Source organism: Stigmatopora argus, chromosome 7, assembly GCF_051989625.1.
Source record: "Stigmatopora argus isolate UIUO_Sarg chromosome 7, RoL_Sarg_1.0, whole genome shotgun sequence".
Lineage (NCBI taxonomy): Eukaryota > Metazoa > Chordata > Actinopteri > Syngnathiformes > Syngnathidae > Stigmatopora > Stigmatopora argus.
This window is the reverse complement of record NC_135393.1, coordinates 13,180,023-13,196,739: the sequence shown is the minus strand read 5'-3', so window position 1 is coordinate 13,196,739 and position 16,717 is coordinate 13,180,023. Positions and strand designations below refer to the sequence as shown.

Below are 16,717 nucleotides of genomic sequence, written 5' to 3'. Positions count from 1 at the left end.
TGCGGTTTTAGGGGCATCTGTCAATTATTTTTGATTGTGTATGTTATTTCTTAAGTGCAATAGGCCTGTTATCACAATTTACTGGCAAGGAATGAACATTGTTCCAATTGTAAGATTGTATGTACAATCTTACAATTATAACAATGTTATCATGTATACACTTTGAAGTGGGACCAATTTGTTTTTTCTTATTCTATGGATTGTGATTTTTCACTTTATTTCTGTATGGTGGCATCACAACATGACTAAGGAACTAGAAATTCTCGCTTTACAGTAATTGTTTGATTCGGTGACCAGACAATGTTTTATCTTTATTATTTTTCGTGGTGGTGTTCCAGTTGAGAACCACTATGTCGTAGTATCATCACTCTTTTGACTTGATCTTCTATTCCAAATATGAGTGCATTGTGCTTTCTGTTGTCATGGTGATTTATGAATCGAGCATGATTGTAATAATTAAGCAGGCTATTTACTATATTTGTATTCCTAGAGAGAGGTTAACTAGCGTGCTTCCATTTTAAGTTGACAGTGCAATCGTATGTAAGATTTCATGCAGTATTTATTCAAGCGTTTATTTTTATTGCTACAAAATCGACACTGCCAGATGTTTTTTTTTCTTTTTTTGACGTAAACAGGAAAGGTTTTAAAACACCAACTGTCAGTTGTCTTCTTTTAAATGCAGCTTCTTATTTCACGAAGCCATTTAACGACGACATCTGTACTATACCTTCAAACGCGGCCTCCGAAGAACACATTTTTGGATTTTCGTGTCATTCTGTAACGTATTCATCCTTGGAGTGAAATTCTTCGGGACGCTTTTGAAGGATCATTGGGCGTCAAAAGTTGCCTTGTCTCTTTTGGAGGCCCATAAAACACAAGTTTGTTGATTTCTTGACTCCCTCGTTTGAGGATCTTTCCTTTTGGTGTTGTAATACCTTTTTATCTGCTGTTTACGCGCTGAATGTGAACGCAAAGCATCACAACGTACGTTACGTACATTTTGTATACTTGTTGAACAATCTACGCGATGGCATCTCAGGTGTGTGAGTGATACACCATCCGATTTATGAATCTAAAGCCTCTGGTCTATGTTTACATGTGAATGCACGACTTAAAAAAAAATCTATATATACAATACAGCTGGGCAACGATTACAATTTTTAATCGTGATTAATTGTTTCCTTTGAGATGATGAAGTAGACAAGACTTCTGAAAAGGTTCAAAACACAGCATGTCTCAATTAAAAGAGTGGAATGTATGGCAATGAGATTATTTACAGTTAATTGTGAAACATTTCAACGGGATTAATTGCGATTAAAATTTTTAATCAATGCCCAGCCCTAATGTGAACTTTGGAGTGATACATTATTTACTATTTGGACAAGTAAGGGGCATGGAAGTGACTTTCCCTTTAATTCTACATTCTAAAGTGTAGAGAGGTTCTCTGGAATCCTCAGTTTTATTTTTACGTCTTTTTTTGCACATGTTCTCATTAGGATCTACAGCAGAGGTGTCAAAGTGGTGGCCCGGGGGCCAAATCTGGCCCGCCGCATCATTTTGTGTGTGCCCGAGAAAGTAAATCATGAGTGCCGACTTTCTGTTTTATGATGAAATTGAAATGAAGATTGTAGATTATTTCCTGTGTTTCCTCATTTTAAATCAATAATTGCAAAAATTTGTACTAATTTGAATGTCCAAAAATTATCTATCGATTATCACGATCGAGAAAGCTGTCATTTTTTAATCGATTAATTTTGGCAGCCTAGTTGGAAGACATAACGGCCCTCCGGATGTAATCGAAACTACCATGTGGCCCGCGACAAAAAAATGAGTTTGACACCCCTGAGGTTTGCTCATTTTTTTCTTTTTTCTTTTCTGAACACTAACAAAATCTGTTTCTATCCCCCAAGAATACCAGTTTGACCAAATATGTTGATTTTGAGAAATCATTTACCAGACAAATGACGTGAGCTGATCTTTTTCTTGATTCTTCTAGATTCATGTCCCTTCTTTTTACTATTTGAAGAATTTTAAAGTGCAATTTGCTAGGGAACCACTTCCATGCCTTATTTACAATAAGTAAAGATATGTATTTTCCAAGCAAAGACAGTTTCATCTTTGATGGTTTTCACTGAACTCCTCGTGTATCTGTCCACGGCACCCCACAAACTCATTTTGTGACGTGCATACGAGCTCACAACTTGTCGCACGTCTCAAAGTTACTCCACAATTCCTCGTGTGTTCTTTCAGTGCGATTGTGAAGCTACTGAAATCTTTCATTTTTTCTGTCCATGTGTTGCTTCTGTGCTGTGACGGGCTGCCATGATGCTTTTATCTTTTCTATCTCTATTGTAATAATAATAATTCAAATAAAAAGCTTTTTATGTACTTTTCACATCCCGACTGGGCACTTATGTTAGCTTTCTGGGGCGGAAAAAGAGCTTTTTTAAATGTACTTTTGCATCCCGACTCGGCGCTTGTGTCAGCGTAGTGTTCATTAGGTGCTCAGTTTATCCCTAAATCTAAAGGAACGATGACTCTGCAAGTTTATTTTGTGATGTAGCACAAAAACATCAAACAAGGCGATCTAAAGGAGAACGAAAAGCAGTGAAAGCTTCAGTGCAAGTTTTTGCAGTTTCTTTAATTATTTGTTTTACTGCACATACATTTCCTGTGTATAAAGCATTGATTTGGGGTACGTTTAAAAATAAATAAGCAAAATCCTTTTATTTGTATGTTTTTTAAGTTTAATGTAAATAACAATCTTGAAGTCAAAACCATATTTAGTAATGAGGATAATTGACATTTTATTTTCTTATTTTATTTCATTTATAAGTTTTAAATAATAAATGCCTGGATAACTTAGAGTTAAAGCTGGGTAGAATGTAGGCCTTATTTGTGCTTATTGTGGGGCCATAGTGAATAATTTAAGTGCATTAGCACTGCTATCCAGCAGAGGGCGCTGCTTCCGTTGACACTTGGACTCGCCATCTAGCTGCGGGTCCGGTGGCGCTCGGCTGTTTCCGTCACCAGTCGGCTCGTAGTCAAACCCCCGTGGACGGTGGAATGCGGTTGCCGGGAGCCAGTGGGCAGACGCCGCAGATGTAAGCACCGCATATCGCCACGGCTGCTCGGCGTCCAAATCGCTGGGCTGAAAAAGACGCTTGAACCTTTGCTTCTCTCATTTTGAGGACAAAAACCACCCGGAATGAGAGCCTCGGAGGAGCCCCCAGCATCCTCGACATGCAGCCTTGCATTGCAGACACCCACCGGCGGAGGACCACCACGGCAACTTTTTGGATCTATTTCGTCCACCTGCTGTAAAAAGTCACACTTGTGAGGTAGGTATATATGTTTTAATATGTTTTTTTGCCCTCAATTCACGACGGAGGGTGGCCGGGCACTTAATGAGACACACCTGCTCGTTAGGACGCCACGGCGGTGTTGCGTCGTCGTCTACGGCGAGAATGACGCCTCGTTGGCGGATTAATTTCGGGCGATTGTCCGCTACGGTTTGTCGTTCCGCCGGTTGCTACGAGCGACCGTCGGTTCCACAAATTGCGGTGCAAAAACGTGTAAAAATGCTGAAACGGTGCTGAATTCCCCCATACACGATATACTGACAGATAATGCTGTTGCACAGCAAACCTAATTGTAGTGTGATTACTGAGAAGAGTCAAGCCGCATGGCGATTAATTGTCAAAACATGGAATGAATACTCAAGAAATTGTCATTTTGCATGTAATACCTCGACAGCGTGAATTCTGAAGGGATCCTTCTTGACCCTTTTGAATGAAATCCCCAGTCGCATAGTCACAGTAATGCGGAATAAACTCCCTGCTGTGAAATCCTACATATGCTGGTTTCTAAACCAGCAAGACCAGTGCTAAAACAGTTTTGTACTGGTCTTGCTGGGAAAAAAACAGTATATGTTGCCTGTTTTTGCAGGGCTGTTGGAGTGTGAAATGCAATGCTATTGCATTATATTGAAAATATTAATAGATACAAAGTACAACCCACACAATAGACGCATTAGCTGTGCTCCCGTGAATTTATCCCTCTCAGCCCATTCATTCATCTTCTGAACCGCTTATCCTCACAAGGTTCGCGTGGGGTACTGGAGCCTAACCCAGCTAGTAACTATGGGCACCATGTGAGGGACACACCCTGAATCAGTGGCCAGCCAATCGCAGGGCACAAGGAGACGGACAAATTTAGGGACAATTTAGAATGTTCAAACAGCCTACTCTGCATTTTTGGGGGAATTGGGAGAAAACCTGAGGTCCCAGAGAAAACCCACGCAAGCCCGGGGGAGAACATGCAAACTCCACACAGTGAGGACCCACCATGAATAGAACCCTCGACCCCAGAACCGTGAAGCCGGCACGCTAACCACTTGGCTGCAAAATGCAAATTGAAAAAAAAAGCATTTAAGATAAAATTTTGCCAAATATGCTCAAATTCAAAAGAGAAGTAACGAACCAATCTGTTTTGTATGGAATGTAAATGCCTGCAAGTGGTAACCTAGTGCATTAGTATTTCCCTGCCTTAGTATTTGTATGTAAATTTAAAAGTGATTATGAATACTAAGTGAGTCGGAAAGGATCATTTCACGCTCCATTTAGTTTTTATTTTTCAGAATTCTCAAAGTTGAGCATTGACCCAAATACTACTAAATCGTGCACTGAATGGGTGTTGAGAAACTTGAGTATTTATACTCACAATTTGTTACTATGCATGATGGATCATAACTTTAAGTGCTGAGAGTTTTGCAGTGTGAATACTGAGAGTCAAACATTTGTTTCTGTTTCTGTATCCAAATACCAAACACAGAAGAAATGCCGGGATGATGTTACGACATACTAATGTGACATTGTGAAGGCAGAAAATAACTGATGCTGTTGCGCACCAAAACACTTTGTAGTTTGGCTTGTGAGATACAGCCAATAACTTAATTTGTTTTAAAGTTAAAAAGGTTTCAAGCCTGTAGGAGGGTAAATTATTCACAAATGCTGAGAGTCATGTATATATGCAAATTGGAAATTAGAAATTTTTGTGAATCCAGAGTATCAAAAATTGTGAATCCAGACAATTGAGAATTGTGTTGAAACCAGCGCTAGACAACGATTAAATTTTTTACTTGCAATTAAGATCTTTGCAATTAACTTTGATTAACCTCATTGTCATACACAAACCATGATACATTCAAAAGTAGCATATAGAGTAATAATAGTTCATCCCAAAGTTGTCCTGATTTATCTTTCTGTCCTATTGGTTATCAGGCTAAATAATTGCCATTGTTATAGACTCAATTCTTTCATAGTGTAATTATTGCGAGTCAAGATTCTGCACAATTGCTAGTCTAATTTTCTGTCCGAGTATTCATTCCCAGTTCTAGTGTGGATGCTGAGAGCCCAGCATTCACATTGCTTGCTATTGTTATCAGCGGGGAGTCCCCAATTGCGTCTGGACGCATTCAAAAGGGGTTGCGATGCAAGGGCTGCACGGGGGGTGTTGTGGGCGGAGGTGTTTTTGCCGCTGACTGTGCAAGCGCTCCTGCTGCTGGGATAACGTGACTATTTTAAATGCCTGCTAATCCACGCTAATCTGGCTACTTGGCCGCAGTTAACTCAAACCCGGGGACGACACACCCCTCCCATCGACGCAGTTGCGTGCACACGCACGTGCACACGCCTACGTACGCAGCCTCCATTTTGCCTTGGTGACCCACAAGATGGTGTTCTTGCAATGTAACACACAAATGGACAGAGCAGAATCCATTGTGGCCAACATACAGATTAAATGTTGGTGCAAAATACTGCCATAAAGCATAGTTTTTGGATTCTTGTTCTCAAATGAGTGCTTTGTGGGGCTCCACTTTTTTGCATTGTTAATGAATGAATTCAATCTGTTTCAGCTCGACACCAGAGGGGAAAATGCTTGTGGAATGAAATGTTATTCAAAAAGAGCACCCTGGGATTCATTACCAGCTACTGAATTTATTACAAGGTAAATTGCTGCACAGATTTACGCTTACACACAAACATTCAATGAGCGCCACTAATGGATTTACGTCATCAGCCGGCGTGTGGACTGAGAGACCCGACAACGCAAAAATGTTTTACGGTTCTTCGTCGGGGGCAAGCATGTCCCTGCCGTCCAAAAGTCGACTAAAGCGACAGAGTCGGACCTTTACGCAGGTAAGAAGTGCTGATTACTCTTGGGAGCAGTTTTTTTTCTTTATAATACAAGAATAAAGTGTAATTACACATCCACTACAGTTAATGGAGGTGGTAGTCATAAGGTCAAAGTGTATGCACGGAGTAAATGTTCACGGGTTTTATGCGCTAAGCATGTCCACACTGAGCACACAGCGGGAGATAAAAATTGCAATAAAAAAAAAACTAAAAAAAGAAAGTGACACGACAACGCACTCGTAACCGAACAAACAAATTTAAATTAACTTGGATTAATATATACAGACACACTCAAACATACGTTTAATGTAACTTTACACAAAACTGAATTCTAATTTAGTTTTAATTTTTTTACCATCGTTCTGGGCGGGTTAGTTGTTTGCCACGTCTCCATCCTCACGTTCACTATTTGCTGTTGTATTCCCTTCAAAATATTCCGAAAATGATGCACGCAAATGTCCTCACAATAGGATAACGCACAACCACTTGCCTACGAGAAGTAGTCTTGAATGAGCGATCGCGGGAGCTAACTGGCTAAGGAAGGAATAACAGCCTACCCATGTATTGATTGGGGGTAATGAAGTTTTATTCTGAGAAAGGGTGCCATTGCCTATGGGTGTTGTGTGCACGAGTATACTTCATTACCCAGAAAGCCCTCTTTTTGCCCACGCATGCACGTTGTGAGTTTTCTGGTCCATGTGTAGGAGAAACTTGTCCGAAGACATTGTTCAGTGCTCTTAGATATCTGTTATACATGAAAGAGATGCGACAAAAAAGACAGTGCGCTACAATGATAAACAGCCTCTCATGTCATGGCCACCTGGCTTTCTCGCATCACAAATTTTTTCTTGTATCTCGAAATGTTTCTCGTATCTAGAGCGAATTATTTGCTCGAAATTTTCCTCGTATCTAGAGCGAATTATTTGCTCGAAATTTTCCTCGTATCTAGAGCGAATTATTTGCTTGAAATTTTCCTCGTATCTAGAGCAAATTATTTGCTTGAAATTTTCCTCGTATCTACTGTACCACTGTATTAGAGATTAAAAAAGGAAGAGAGAGACTGAATTAATGGGACAAAGTTCTAAGAGGAGATTAGCCTCGTACTTGTTAGCTGGGATAGGCTGCAGCACCCTCGTTGTACAGAAAATAATCAATGAGTTGACATTAGTAGCACGCATGCCGAGGTTGTGACTTGAACTAACGGTTTAATTGGCGTCCTCAGGTCCTGTACCGCACCTTGAGCTACCGCGATCGCGTTCCGGCGGAAATGGGAACAAACACCCGTGGCGATCGACGCTCAACCACCGAGCCCCAGGAGCGACCGGAGGACGACCCCGCCGAGCTCTCCACCCAAAGCTCGGCGCCGGGCGTCCTTAAGATCTTTGGCGACGAGATCTGCGCCGGCGCCAACTATAAGAGCGTCCTGGCCACGCCACGCTCCAGCGCTCACGAGCTGGTCAAGGAGGCGTTGGAACGCTATTCTCTCAACAAGGACGGCGCCCACTCGTACGTCCTGTGTGACGTGATCGGGCGCCTGGAAGGAGTCGGCGGCCTGTGGCGAACCGAGTGCCTGCGCGCGATGGGCGACAACGAAAAGCCGCTGCTGCTGCAGGAGCTTTGGAAGCCCCGAGAAGGACACGCACGACGCTTTGAGCTACGCAGGAGAGCCGAGGTGGACGAACTCAACGCCAAGGAGAAGGACACCATCACGGCTGGTCAGCATGCACACACAAACATAAAAAAATGCTTTCATTTATTGTCGTTACGTGAAACTTGATTGACACGAGGAGACACAAAAATGTTTCACTGGTTCAAAAACACATGATTATTTAATTTGAGGATGCCAAACCTCATTTTTTTATGTTAAAAATTCGGTCCCTGAAGCCTGTTGAACTTTGGGACGTGAAATTGTATGTCTGGACCTAAAAAAAATATAGAGAGTTTGCATCAATGATGCAAGAATGCCATCATTTTCTATTGAAGCAGCAATTTGAGGCTTCATTTTGCTCATTAGCAGTGATGCTATGGCATATTTAATTGTGAGCCTCTTGGGTTTTTACACTTTAGATATAGATGTCCTCCATAAGTGAATCTTAAAAAAATCTTTAAATTCAACGTGTAATATAAGATCCAGGAAGTCTCCCATGTTGGCTAAAAAGAGCAATTTTGTCGCAATACCAGCCATTTCCAAGGTTCTTAATTTGATTCAATTATATAAAGAAAAAAAGGCGATACGAACACCACTGGAACATCTGACCACTCCCCCATGCTCATTTTCACACTAACCTTAATTTACTACACCACTAACGGAAACACAACTTTGCTTTTCTTACTCTGTTGTGCATGTGCATGTTTGGATTTTCACTATTAACTGTGAAGTATCAATCTTTTGAAATGAGAATAGGACAAAAAGTAAATTACGAAAAAAAAAAACACGCAAAAAGATCTCAAGAAGCGATACCATAAAATTAGCCATAAAATAGGTAGTCTTTGTTTATGTCTGTCTTGAGTAAACCCATAAAATATTCTCAAGAAGCCATGCTTTAAAAGAAATGCAAAGTCTGACTTTTTGGCTTTAAAAAGCTATTTTAGACTCAATTTTCAAGAGACATGTATAATTAATTAATTGTCCGTCCTTTTATATATTACTAATACCACACACATCCAAGTGCATGCAAGCTTGTGTGTACTGTTGTGATTTTTTTTTTTGGTCCAGGGGGTGTGTGTTTTCTCAGCCTCTGAACCCCTCCCACCCCACTGTAGGGCCCAAAGCCCCCCAGTTCCTGGTGGCTCTAATGGGTCGCATGCACAGGAGCTCCCCTCTGCGGTCGTCTCGGGCGGCTCATTCGGGCTCTAAAGGTGGGGACTGGCCTCAGGTAGGGTGGCTGTCAGTCATCGACATGGAGACCAACCTGCCTGACCCCCTTTCCCCTTTCACATCACCTGTATGTGTCTTCTTCCTGTTACCTTTCCATCGATGACCTCATTGGGTCTATCACTTCCTGGTTCAATGCATGTGTGCAATACCAGTTACATCATATTTTTGTCTATGGAAACCAAAAAAATGAGTTGTATGCGTCACGTGCATGCTATCAACTGTTGCCAAGTGTCAAAACAAATTGAGTGTGTGTGTATGTGTGTTTGTTTGTTGTTTCTGGAAAGTGTTTCAAATTTTATGACAAGGATTCTAATTGAATACCTGTCAACCTCTGCCGATAACTGCCCTTATAAATGATTATGATTCCCCTTACAAGCCCCCAAAAAACCTTACAAACACCGTACGACTCCTACGGTGTTTGTAAGGTTTTGGGGGGGGTTGTAAGGGGAATAATAATCAGTTATAAGGGCAGTTATCGGCAGAGGTTGACAGGTATGGTAATTGGAAGAGTCAGAGTTTGAATGGTAAAAACTGTGCTAACAATAGAGCAAGGGTGCCCATTACGTAGATTGCAATCTACCGGTAGAATTATTGGTAGATCGCCAAGGAGCTGTTGGTAGATTGTACGACAATGTCATTTTGATCCCTCCCCTCTGTTGATTTCTTTAGCTAGGCTCTTAGGATTTGGCATGTCCACAGTAAGCTTAAGCGTGAATCTAATGCCAGGTATATTGTTACATCATTATCGAGCTTTGTCAGTGGCCTGTAAAAAAGATAGATCGTGGAAGGTTAACTCCTTGAAAAGTAGATCTTGGAGCAATAAAGTTTGAACACCCCTGCAATCAGTGGATTGCAGTCAGGTGCTTCTCATTTCAGCACAACCCCCGCTGGTTAAAGTGTATGTAGAACAAAAAGCTGCACCCAGAGTGGACCTCCAGGATCGTTTTGTCCACCCTTGAATTCAAACCCTGACGATAAAGTAGATCGTGGGAGGTTGGCTCATTGAAAAGTAGATCTTGGAGCAAAAAAGTGGGTGCGCCCCTGCAATAGAGGAATGTGCTTCCCTTCATTTTGTTGTTTCACGGCTTGTTTTTGCCGTTTATTCCCTCGTCATTGTTTCAAGTGGCTTTTCATGTACGTAATGTAGTTTCAACACTTTGTTGTTACATGTTGCTTAATTAATGAAAGTTCGTGGCCCGGCGTAAAAGTGGTTAGCGCGTCGGCCTCGGTTCAGAGGTCGAGGGTTCGATCCCAAGTTGGTCCTCACAGTGTGGAGTTTGCATGTTCTCCTGGGCTTGCGTGGGTTTTTTCCGGGTACTCCGGTTTGCTCCCACATTCCAAAAACATGCATGGTAGGCTGGTTGAACACTCTACATTGCCCCTAGGTATGAGTCTGAGCCTGAATGGTTGTTTGTCTCCCTTGTGCCCTGCGATTGGCTGGCCACCGATTCAGGGTGTCCCCCGGCTGGTGCCCGTAGTTAGCTGGGATAGGCTCCAGCACCCCCCGCAACCCTTGCGAGGATGAGCTGTTCAGGAAATGAATGAAAAAATGAAATATAATGAACATTGTATCTTGGGTTTTTCTAAGTGCTTCTTGTTTTGTTCTTTGCATAGACATCAACGCACAAGCCCGCAAGCTGCAGAGAAACCGGGCCAAGGGGGCTTTGACCTTGCCTCGTTCGGGCAACTCGTCCATGTGTCGCAGCCTCAGTGAGACAAGCCTCAACCAGGTAAGACCTTTGATAGGCTACTTGTCAGCTGTCAACCATTATGGCATCTGTGTGTGCGTGTGTGCGTTCAGTTGGCGGTAGGAGACGAACCCAAGCGCTATTACTGCACACTTCCGGGGCCGTACAGGGGGCGAGAGGTGGCATCAGTGGGACGGCGGAAGGAGGATGTGGGGCAGGGTGGGGTACGCCACTCCCTCTACCAGTCGCCACACCTCCTGTTGCTTCAGGGCTTCAACAAACAGGTGAGATGGGATAAGTATGAAAAATGGGATTGGAAATGATATCAAACGGTCAATGTTGAATTAAAGGCAATTTCACCAATTTTCGACAACAGTCGTAATTTAGAGTATATATTGTGAACAAATGACAATCAATCACAAATGATGGCCTTTTACTTAATCAAATAAATGACAAATTTGTTGCATCATCGTCATGAAAATTTGTTTGTGTACAAAATGCTTTTGTAATTATCATTAACGCAAATACACTTGCGTTTTTCCCCTGACTGGGAATGTCAAAAATTATTTTCATATTGATCCAAGACGATTGACAATCTAAACGTGTGTTCAAATCAAAATCAAGGATTGCCTGGTGTACCTGTTGAACCGTGACCAGCATACAGTGGGCCAGGAGACACCGTCGGCTCGCCCCAACATCTGCCTGTTTTCCCCCGACATCCTGCCGCTTCACTGCCGTCTGTGCCGCGTGCCCGCCCCGTTCCATCATTCCAAGCCGGACGAGACGGAGTCGGATCCCCAGCAGCGCTCGTCCTGCGTGGCAGTGGAGCCCGTCCTCAACGCCACCGTGCTGGTCAACTTCTCCCGCTGCGAGCGTTCCACCACGCTGCGTCACGGCGATCTGCTCTCCTTTGGCGCACACTACATCTTCCTGTACAAGGCAAGTTCATAAAATAGTTATTCGTTGGGGGCTGGCAATGATTATTTAGATATTTTTTTCTGTTTGTTTTAAACATCAAAGACAGTTTGGAGTACAGCAAAAAGTTACTCATTTCTTCCATGGTTATCCATCAATTCTAACCATTCTAATGCCAACAGGTCACCCAAGAACCCCTCATTCACATTCCCTAATTTAAATAATAATAGTGAATGTGTTTATTTTTCCCACATTATCTATGAAAATAATTTGAATGGAAATTAATAGAACTGGCTGAGTGGTTACTGAATTGAATTGAATGCTTCTACTGTCATTATACTAATGACATTTAAGTGCACAAATAACAACAAACAAACAAATAAATAATCCATTAATAATTATAATATATAATCAAAAAATAAGTAATAAATAAATAAGTAAGCAACATGAATAAGTGGTTAATAAATAAGTAGGTAGTGACTAAGTGGTTGGCAGCCTAAGGAGTTTTAGTGCAAGTACAAAATAAGATTAGGTCCTCTAGTGTGCAGAATTGAATTGAATTGAATTGAATGCTTTTATTGTCATTATACTGGTGTAATGAGATTTAAAGCTCTCACCACATAGTGCACAAATAACAACAAACAAACATACAAATAAATAATTAACTCGAGTTGAGTATGGTGACTGCTCTTGGGAAGAAACTGTACTTGAGTCTGTTTGTCTTGGTTGTTATGGTCCTGTTGCGCCTGCCAGAGGGCAGCGGGTTGAAGAGGTGGAAGTGTACAGTAGTATTGTCTTTTATGATCCTTTTTGCCCTTCCTAGGCACGTGGATTTTTAGATGGTTGACAGGGTAGGTAGGGGCATTTGATGATCAGGATAAGCGATGTTGAAGAGGAATTTATGAATGGAACCATTTCCCAATTTTAACTAACTGCTCCATTCTATTCCATATCGTAACTTTTGATTACAAGGACCCCACAGGCGCCAAGCCTCTTCCCGCCCAGACCCTAGCACGCCTCCGCAGCCTGGGCCAAGTCTACGACACCGGGACGGAGGAAGTCGGCACTTGCAAACTTTGCGGCTCGACACTCAAAGACAGAACGGCTACCGCAACCGCCGTGACGACAACGCGCCGCAGCTTCAAGCCTCAACCGGTCAAACCACGCTGCGGTGGGACTCTGACTGGGACGGACGCGGGAAGAAGTGGACAAAAGAGGAAGCTCCAGTTGGAGTTTGAGCCAGCTCAGGAAGACCAGCTGCTCAATCGAATCATGTCGCTCATTGAACCTGGAGGTACAAAACCTATTAACGTGTATGCGGTAAACAGTGGAGTCATAATTTTGGTCTCAGAGGAATCTAAACGTGAAGTGTTTTCACAAACGTCAAAGTAAATTTAGTCTTTACTTAAGATATTGTTTGTAAGCATTAAAGACAATTTTGTCTTTTTTGGACCTGGAAATGTCAATTTATTATCTTTACGACCTTGTTCTTGTCAGGTGACGACCACAAGTTGACCCCAGCGTACCTTTTGTGTTTGTGCATCCAACACTCGGCCTCCACATTCCCACCGGGAAGCTTTGGAAAGCTCCTGCTAAAGATTGTTCGTCGAATCCAGACGGTGGCATGGGTCAGTAGTTGCATTTTATACTCTCCCCTCTCTTCTTTCCAGGCTACTGAAGCTTATCTGTGTCAGATGAAACAGTACCACGTATCAGGTTTTGGTTTTTCTTTTCTTTGCTCTTGTGACCCAAACACTCCTGCCATATGGTCCTTTTTCTTAGAAATTGTCTGAAATTAACTTTTAACTTCCATTTGACAAAATAGAATAATTAATTTTAAATAGACAATATATATTTATATAACTGTGTATCTGAAATTTTTCTGTTAAAGCTAAAAAAAACATTACCTCCCATAAATTACGCTATGCAATCATAATATATAAAAACACACCCATTTTTTTTCCATTATGTAGAATTCCTTTTGGTCTGTGGTGCTGTAAACTATTTATCAAGATTCCACCCAGGAATTATATACTCTTTAAAGTACTCGGTGTGAGTTTAAAGAAGGAAATATTCAGATTAAATCACCTTATTAGTCTCAAGAATATCAGAATTTCACGTTCAAGCAGAATGATGGCAAGGTTTTATTCTGTTCAAGTGTGTGTCTAACCACACGTGCTGAAACTTTAATGAGCTCTCGTATGTGTGTCTCGGTGTGTGTGTGTGTGTGTGTCCATGTGTGTGTATGTTGCAGGAGAAGACAAAGGATTTAGCGCAGAAGCAAGCTCAGCAGTAAGTATCATATTCCGTCTTGTTGAAAAAAAAGTGTGTGTGAGCACTTATTTAGCATTCTGGTGTGGGTGCCATTGCATTAGCATGTGTGTGCCTTTGTTCACCTGGTCATGCCGAAACTAAGTAGTAACTGACAGGCAGCTGTCAATCATCCTGACCTCTGTTATTCATCTGGCAGCCAAGACCCGGCATCGCTATCACTACTCAACATCTCAGACTTGATTCCGGACTTGCAGACCATCTTCTTCTGGATGTCCAACTCAATAGAGATTCTGTACTTCATTCAGCAGAGGGCGCCGTCCTACACGCACAACATGGAGACGGTGCAAGGTGCGAACAAACTAATTATTTTTAACGGAATGTGCCAAGTTCGACGAAGGCTTGGAATTCAGGCATGCATTTTCTGCAGCGCTTATCCTCACGAGGTTTGCGGGGGGTGCTGGGGCCTATTCCAGCCAATAGAGGCCCAAATACACCCTAAATTGGTGGACTGCTAATCGCCACAGAGACTGATTGGCATATTTGTTGGGCACTGTTTTGAGGCCAGTTCCCTGTTAAAGGCATTTGGCGACATCTTCAAGCGTTCTTCCATTCCAGGCTCCAAGGAGTCTCTGCTGTCAGCGACCATCTCTGCCAATGAGGAGGCAATGAGCATTCTGGAGGAGGTGATCATGTATACCTTCCAGCAGTGTGTCTACTACATCACCAAGGTATGCACACAAGGGAAAAGGAAACAAATTTACAGTCCTAATTGTATGTGTATTTTCGGCACAGGCTCTTTACGTGGTCCTCCCGGGTCTACTGGACTGTAATCCGTTCCCAATGGACAGCTCGGAGCCGTGCTGGAAAGGAGGTGCGGGTTTCCCAGAGCCGGTACGCAGGGTTCTTCAGGTAAAGCAATATTTGTCTTACTAAACAAGGAAGAAGACTATTTTCGCAGCTATGAGAGCTAGTCCTCTTTCTATGTTGTATAGCACTTGTGTCAAAGTGGCGGCCCGGGGGCAAAATCTGGCCCACCGCATCATTTTGTGTGGCCCGGGAAAGTAAATCATGAGTGCCGACTTTCTGTTTTAGCATCAAATTAAAATGAAGAGTATAGATGTATATTAAATTTCCTGATTTTCCCCTTTTAAATCAATAATTGTAATTTTTAATCCATTTTTTCTGTTTTTTTAGTTCAAAAATCCTTTCGTAAAATCTAAAAATATCTTTAAAAAAAAGCTAAAATAAACATTGTTTTAGATCTATAAAAAACTGAATATTCAGGGCTTTTAATCCATTTATTTAAAAAAATCTAAATATTATATCTAAAATGGTCCGGCCCACATGAAATCGAGTTGACGTTAACGTGGCCCGCGAACCAACCCGAGTCTGACACCCCTGTTGTATAGTATTTGTATGATGCAAGATAGTTCTAGCTTGATAATCGTGAATTATCTACAAATATAATGATAATTATTGGTGATTTCTTAACTTACTTAACATCCTCATAAATACATTCAGCCAACTATAATTGAATGAAACTTAATAATAATACATAATAGAAACATATATAATAAATCTATAAATTGTTATCATTTAAAAGAAAATTTGAATCTGTGTAATGATTTAATAATAATCATTTTTAATAATTGTTGATGGTAGGTATTTTTCTATTTACAATCAAATAAAAATAAATATTTTGTGGTTGTTAATTTACTTTTGAATGGAAATGGAACAAAAATGAATGAGAATAAACTCAAATCAAAAATACTTTAGGGGTATTAGATCTATCAACATCATTTTCATTTATATTAAAATGTGTATTTGTGTCGGGGACAGGTGTTCCAGAGCACCCAGGAGCTGCTGCAGGGATACCAGGTCCACCCAGAGATCCAGGCGCAGATGTTCGCCTACCTCTTTTTCTTCTCCAACGTGTCGCTCTTCAACCAGCTCGTGGACAAAGGTAAATGGGACAAGGTGGGACAAGGATGGGGGTAGGAGGGTCACCTCCATTAGACCTTCCCCGAGGAGGTAAGCATCTGTTAGGAAGCGTCCTTGTCAGCAGTTTGACATGAGATGAGGGAGTCGTTAGGCGAGGGGGCGCATCAAGACTTGTCCTCTTTGCCCTTCCTGCCTTTGCTGCTCTTTAATTCCCATCAGCCACCTCCTCCTCCTCCTCTTCCGACGTATTTTGCCGAGCGGGTATCGGAAGGGGAGGTCTGAAAGAAGTACCATTAAGGGAATAGGTCAAAACCTTGTTATGGTGCTCTGGCTTTAAGGGATGTCATCACTTTTTTTTGCGGCCAAGTAAAGACTCACAAGATGGCATCACCCATTTTACGGTTTACTGGATTTGTAAATGGCTGAGTTAGGATTTTCCCTATTACACCCCAACGAATGAGCAAATGAGACTTTTCTGTAGGCGTATTCCTAATAGATATGCATAGCAAATATAAGGTTACAAAATGAAACTGTTGGAATACTCAGTTCTTAAATCATGTGTCAAAGTGGCGGCCCGGGGGCCAAATCTGGCCCACCGCATCATTTTTTGTGGCCCGGGAAAGTAAATCATGAGTGCCGACTTTCTGTTTTAGGATCAAATTAAAATGAAGAGTATAGATGTATATTAAATTTCCTGATTTTCTCCCTTTTAAATCAATAATTGTAATTTTTTAATCCATTTTTTTCTGTTTTTAGTTCAAAAATCATTTTGTAAAATCTAAAAATATGTTTAAAAAAAGCTAAAATAAACATTGTTTTAGATC

The 16,717-nt window shown here is 41.6% G+C and overlaps 1 protein-coding gene across 3 annotated transcripts in view; it reads left to right on the top strand.

Annotated features, from left to right (window-relative positions):
- Positions 1-2,969: 2,969 nt before the first annotated feature.
- radil (Ras association and DIL domains) overlaps positions 2,970-16,717 on the top strand; it is a 22,547-nt gene continuing 8,799 nt past the window's right edge. The window contains exons 1-16 of one of the 3 annotated variants that reach the window (XM_077606093.1): positions 2,970-3,104; positions 3,192-3,341; positions 5,918-6,009; positions 6,082-6,200; positions 7,420-7,912; positions 8,961-9,056; positions 10,690-10,805; positions 10,877-11,047; positions 11,388-11,702; positions 12,651-12,972; positions 13,176-13,306; positions 13,933-13,970; positions 14,149-14,300; positions 14,568-14,680; positions 14,745-14,861; positions 15,792-15,915. In XM_077606093.1, the coding sequence (XP_077462219.1) occupies positions 6,117-6,200; positions 7,420-7,912; positions 8,961-9,056; positions 10,690-10,805; positions 10,877-11,047; positions 11,388-11,702; positions 12,651-12,972; positions 13,176-13,306; positions 13,933-13,970; positions 14,149-14,300; positions 14,568-14,680; positions 14,745-14,861; positions 15,792-15,915 (2,272 nt within the window). In that variant the 5' untranslated portion in view covers positions 2,970-3,104; positions 3,192-3,341; positions 5,918-6,009; positions 6,082-6,116. Of the gene's footprint in view, positions 3,342-5,917; positions 6,010-6,081; positions 6,201-7,419; positions 7,913-8,960; positions 9,057-10,689; positions 10,806-10,876; positions 11,048-11,387; positions 11,703-12,650; positions 12,973-13,175; positions 13,307-13,932; positions 13,971-14,148; positions 14,301-14,567; positions 14,681-14,744; positions 14,862-15,791; positions 15,916-16,717 lie in introns of all 3 variants that reach the window. The other 2 variants (XM_077606095.1, XM_077606096.1) reach the window with 2 other exon arrangements.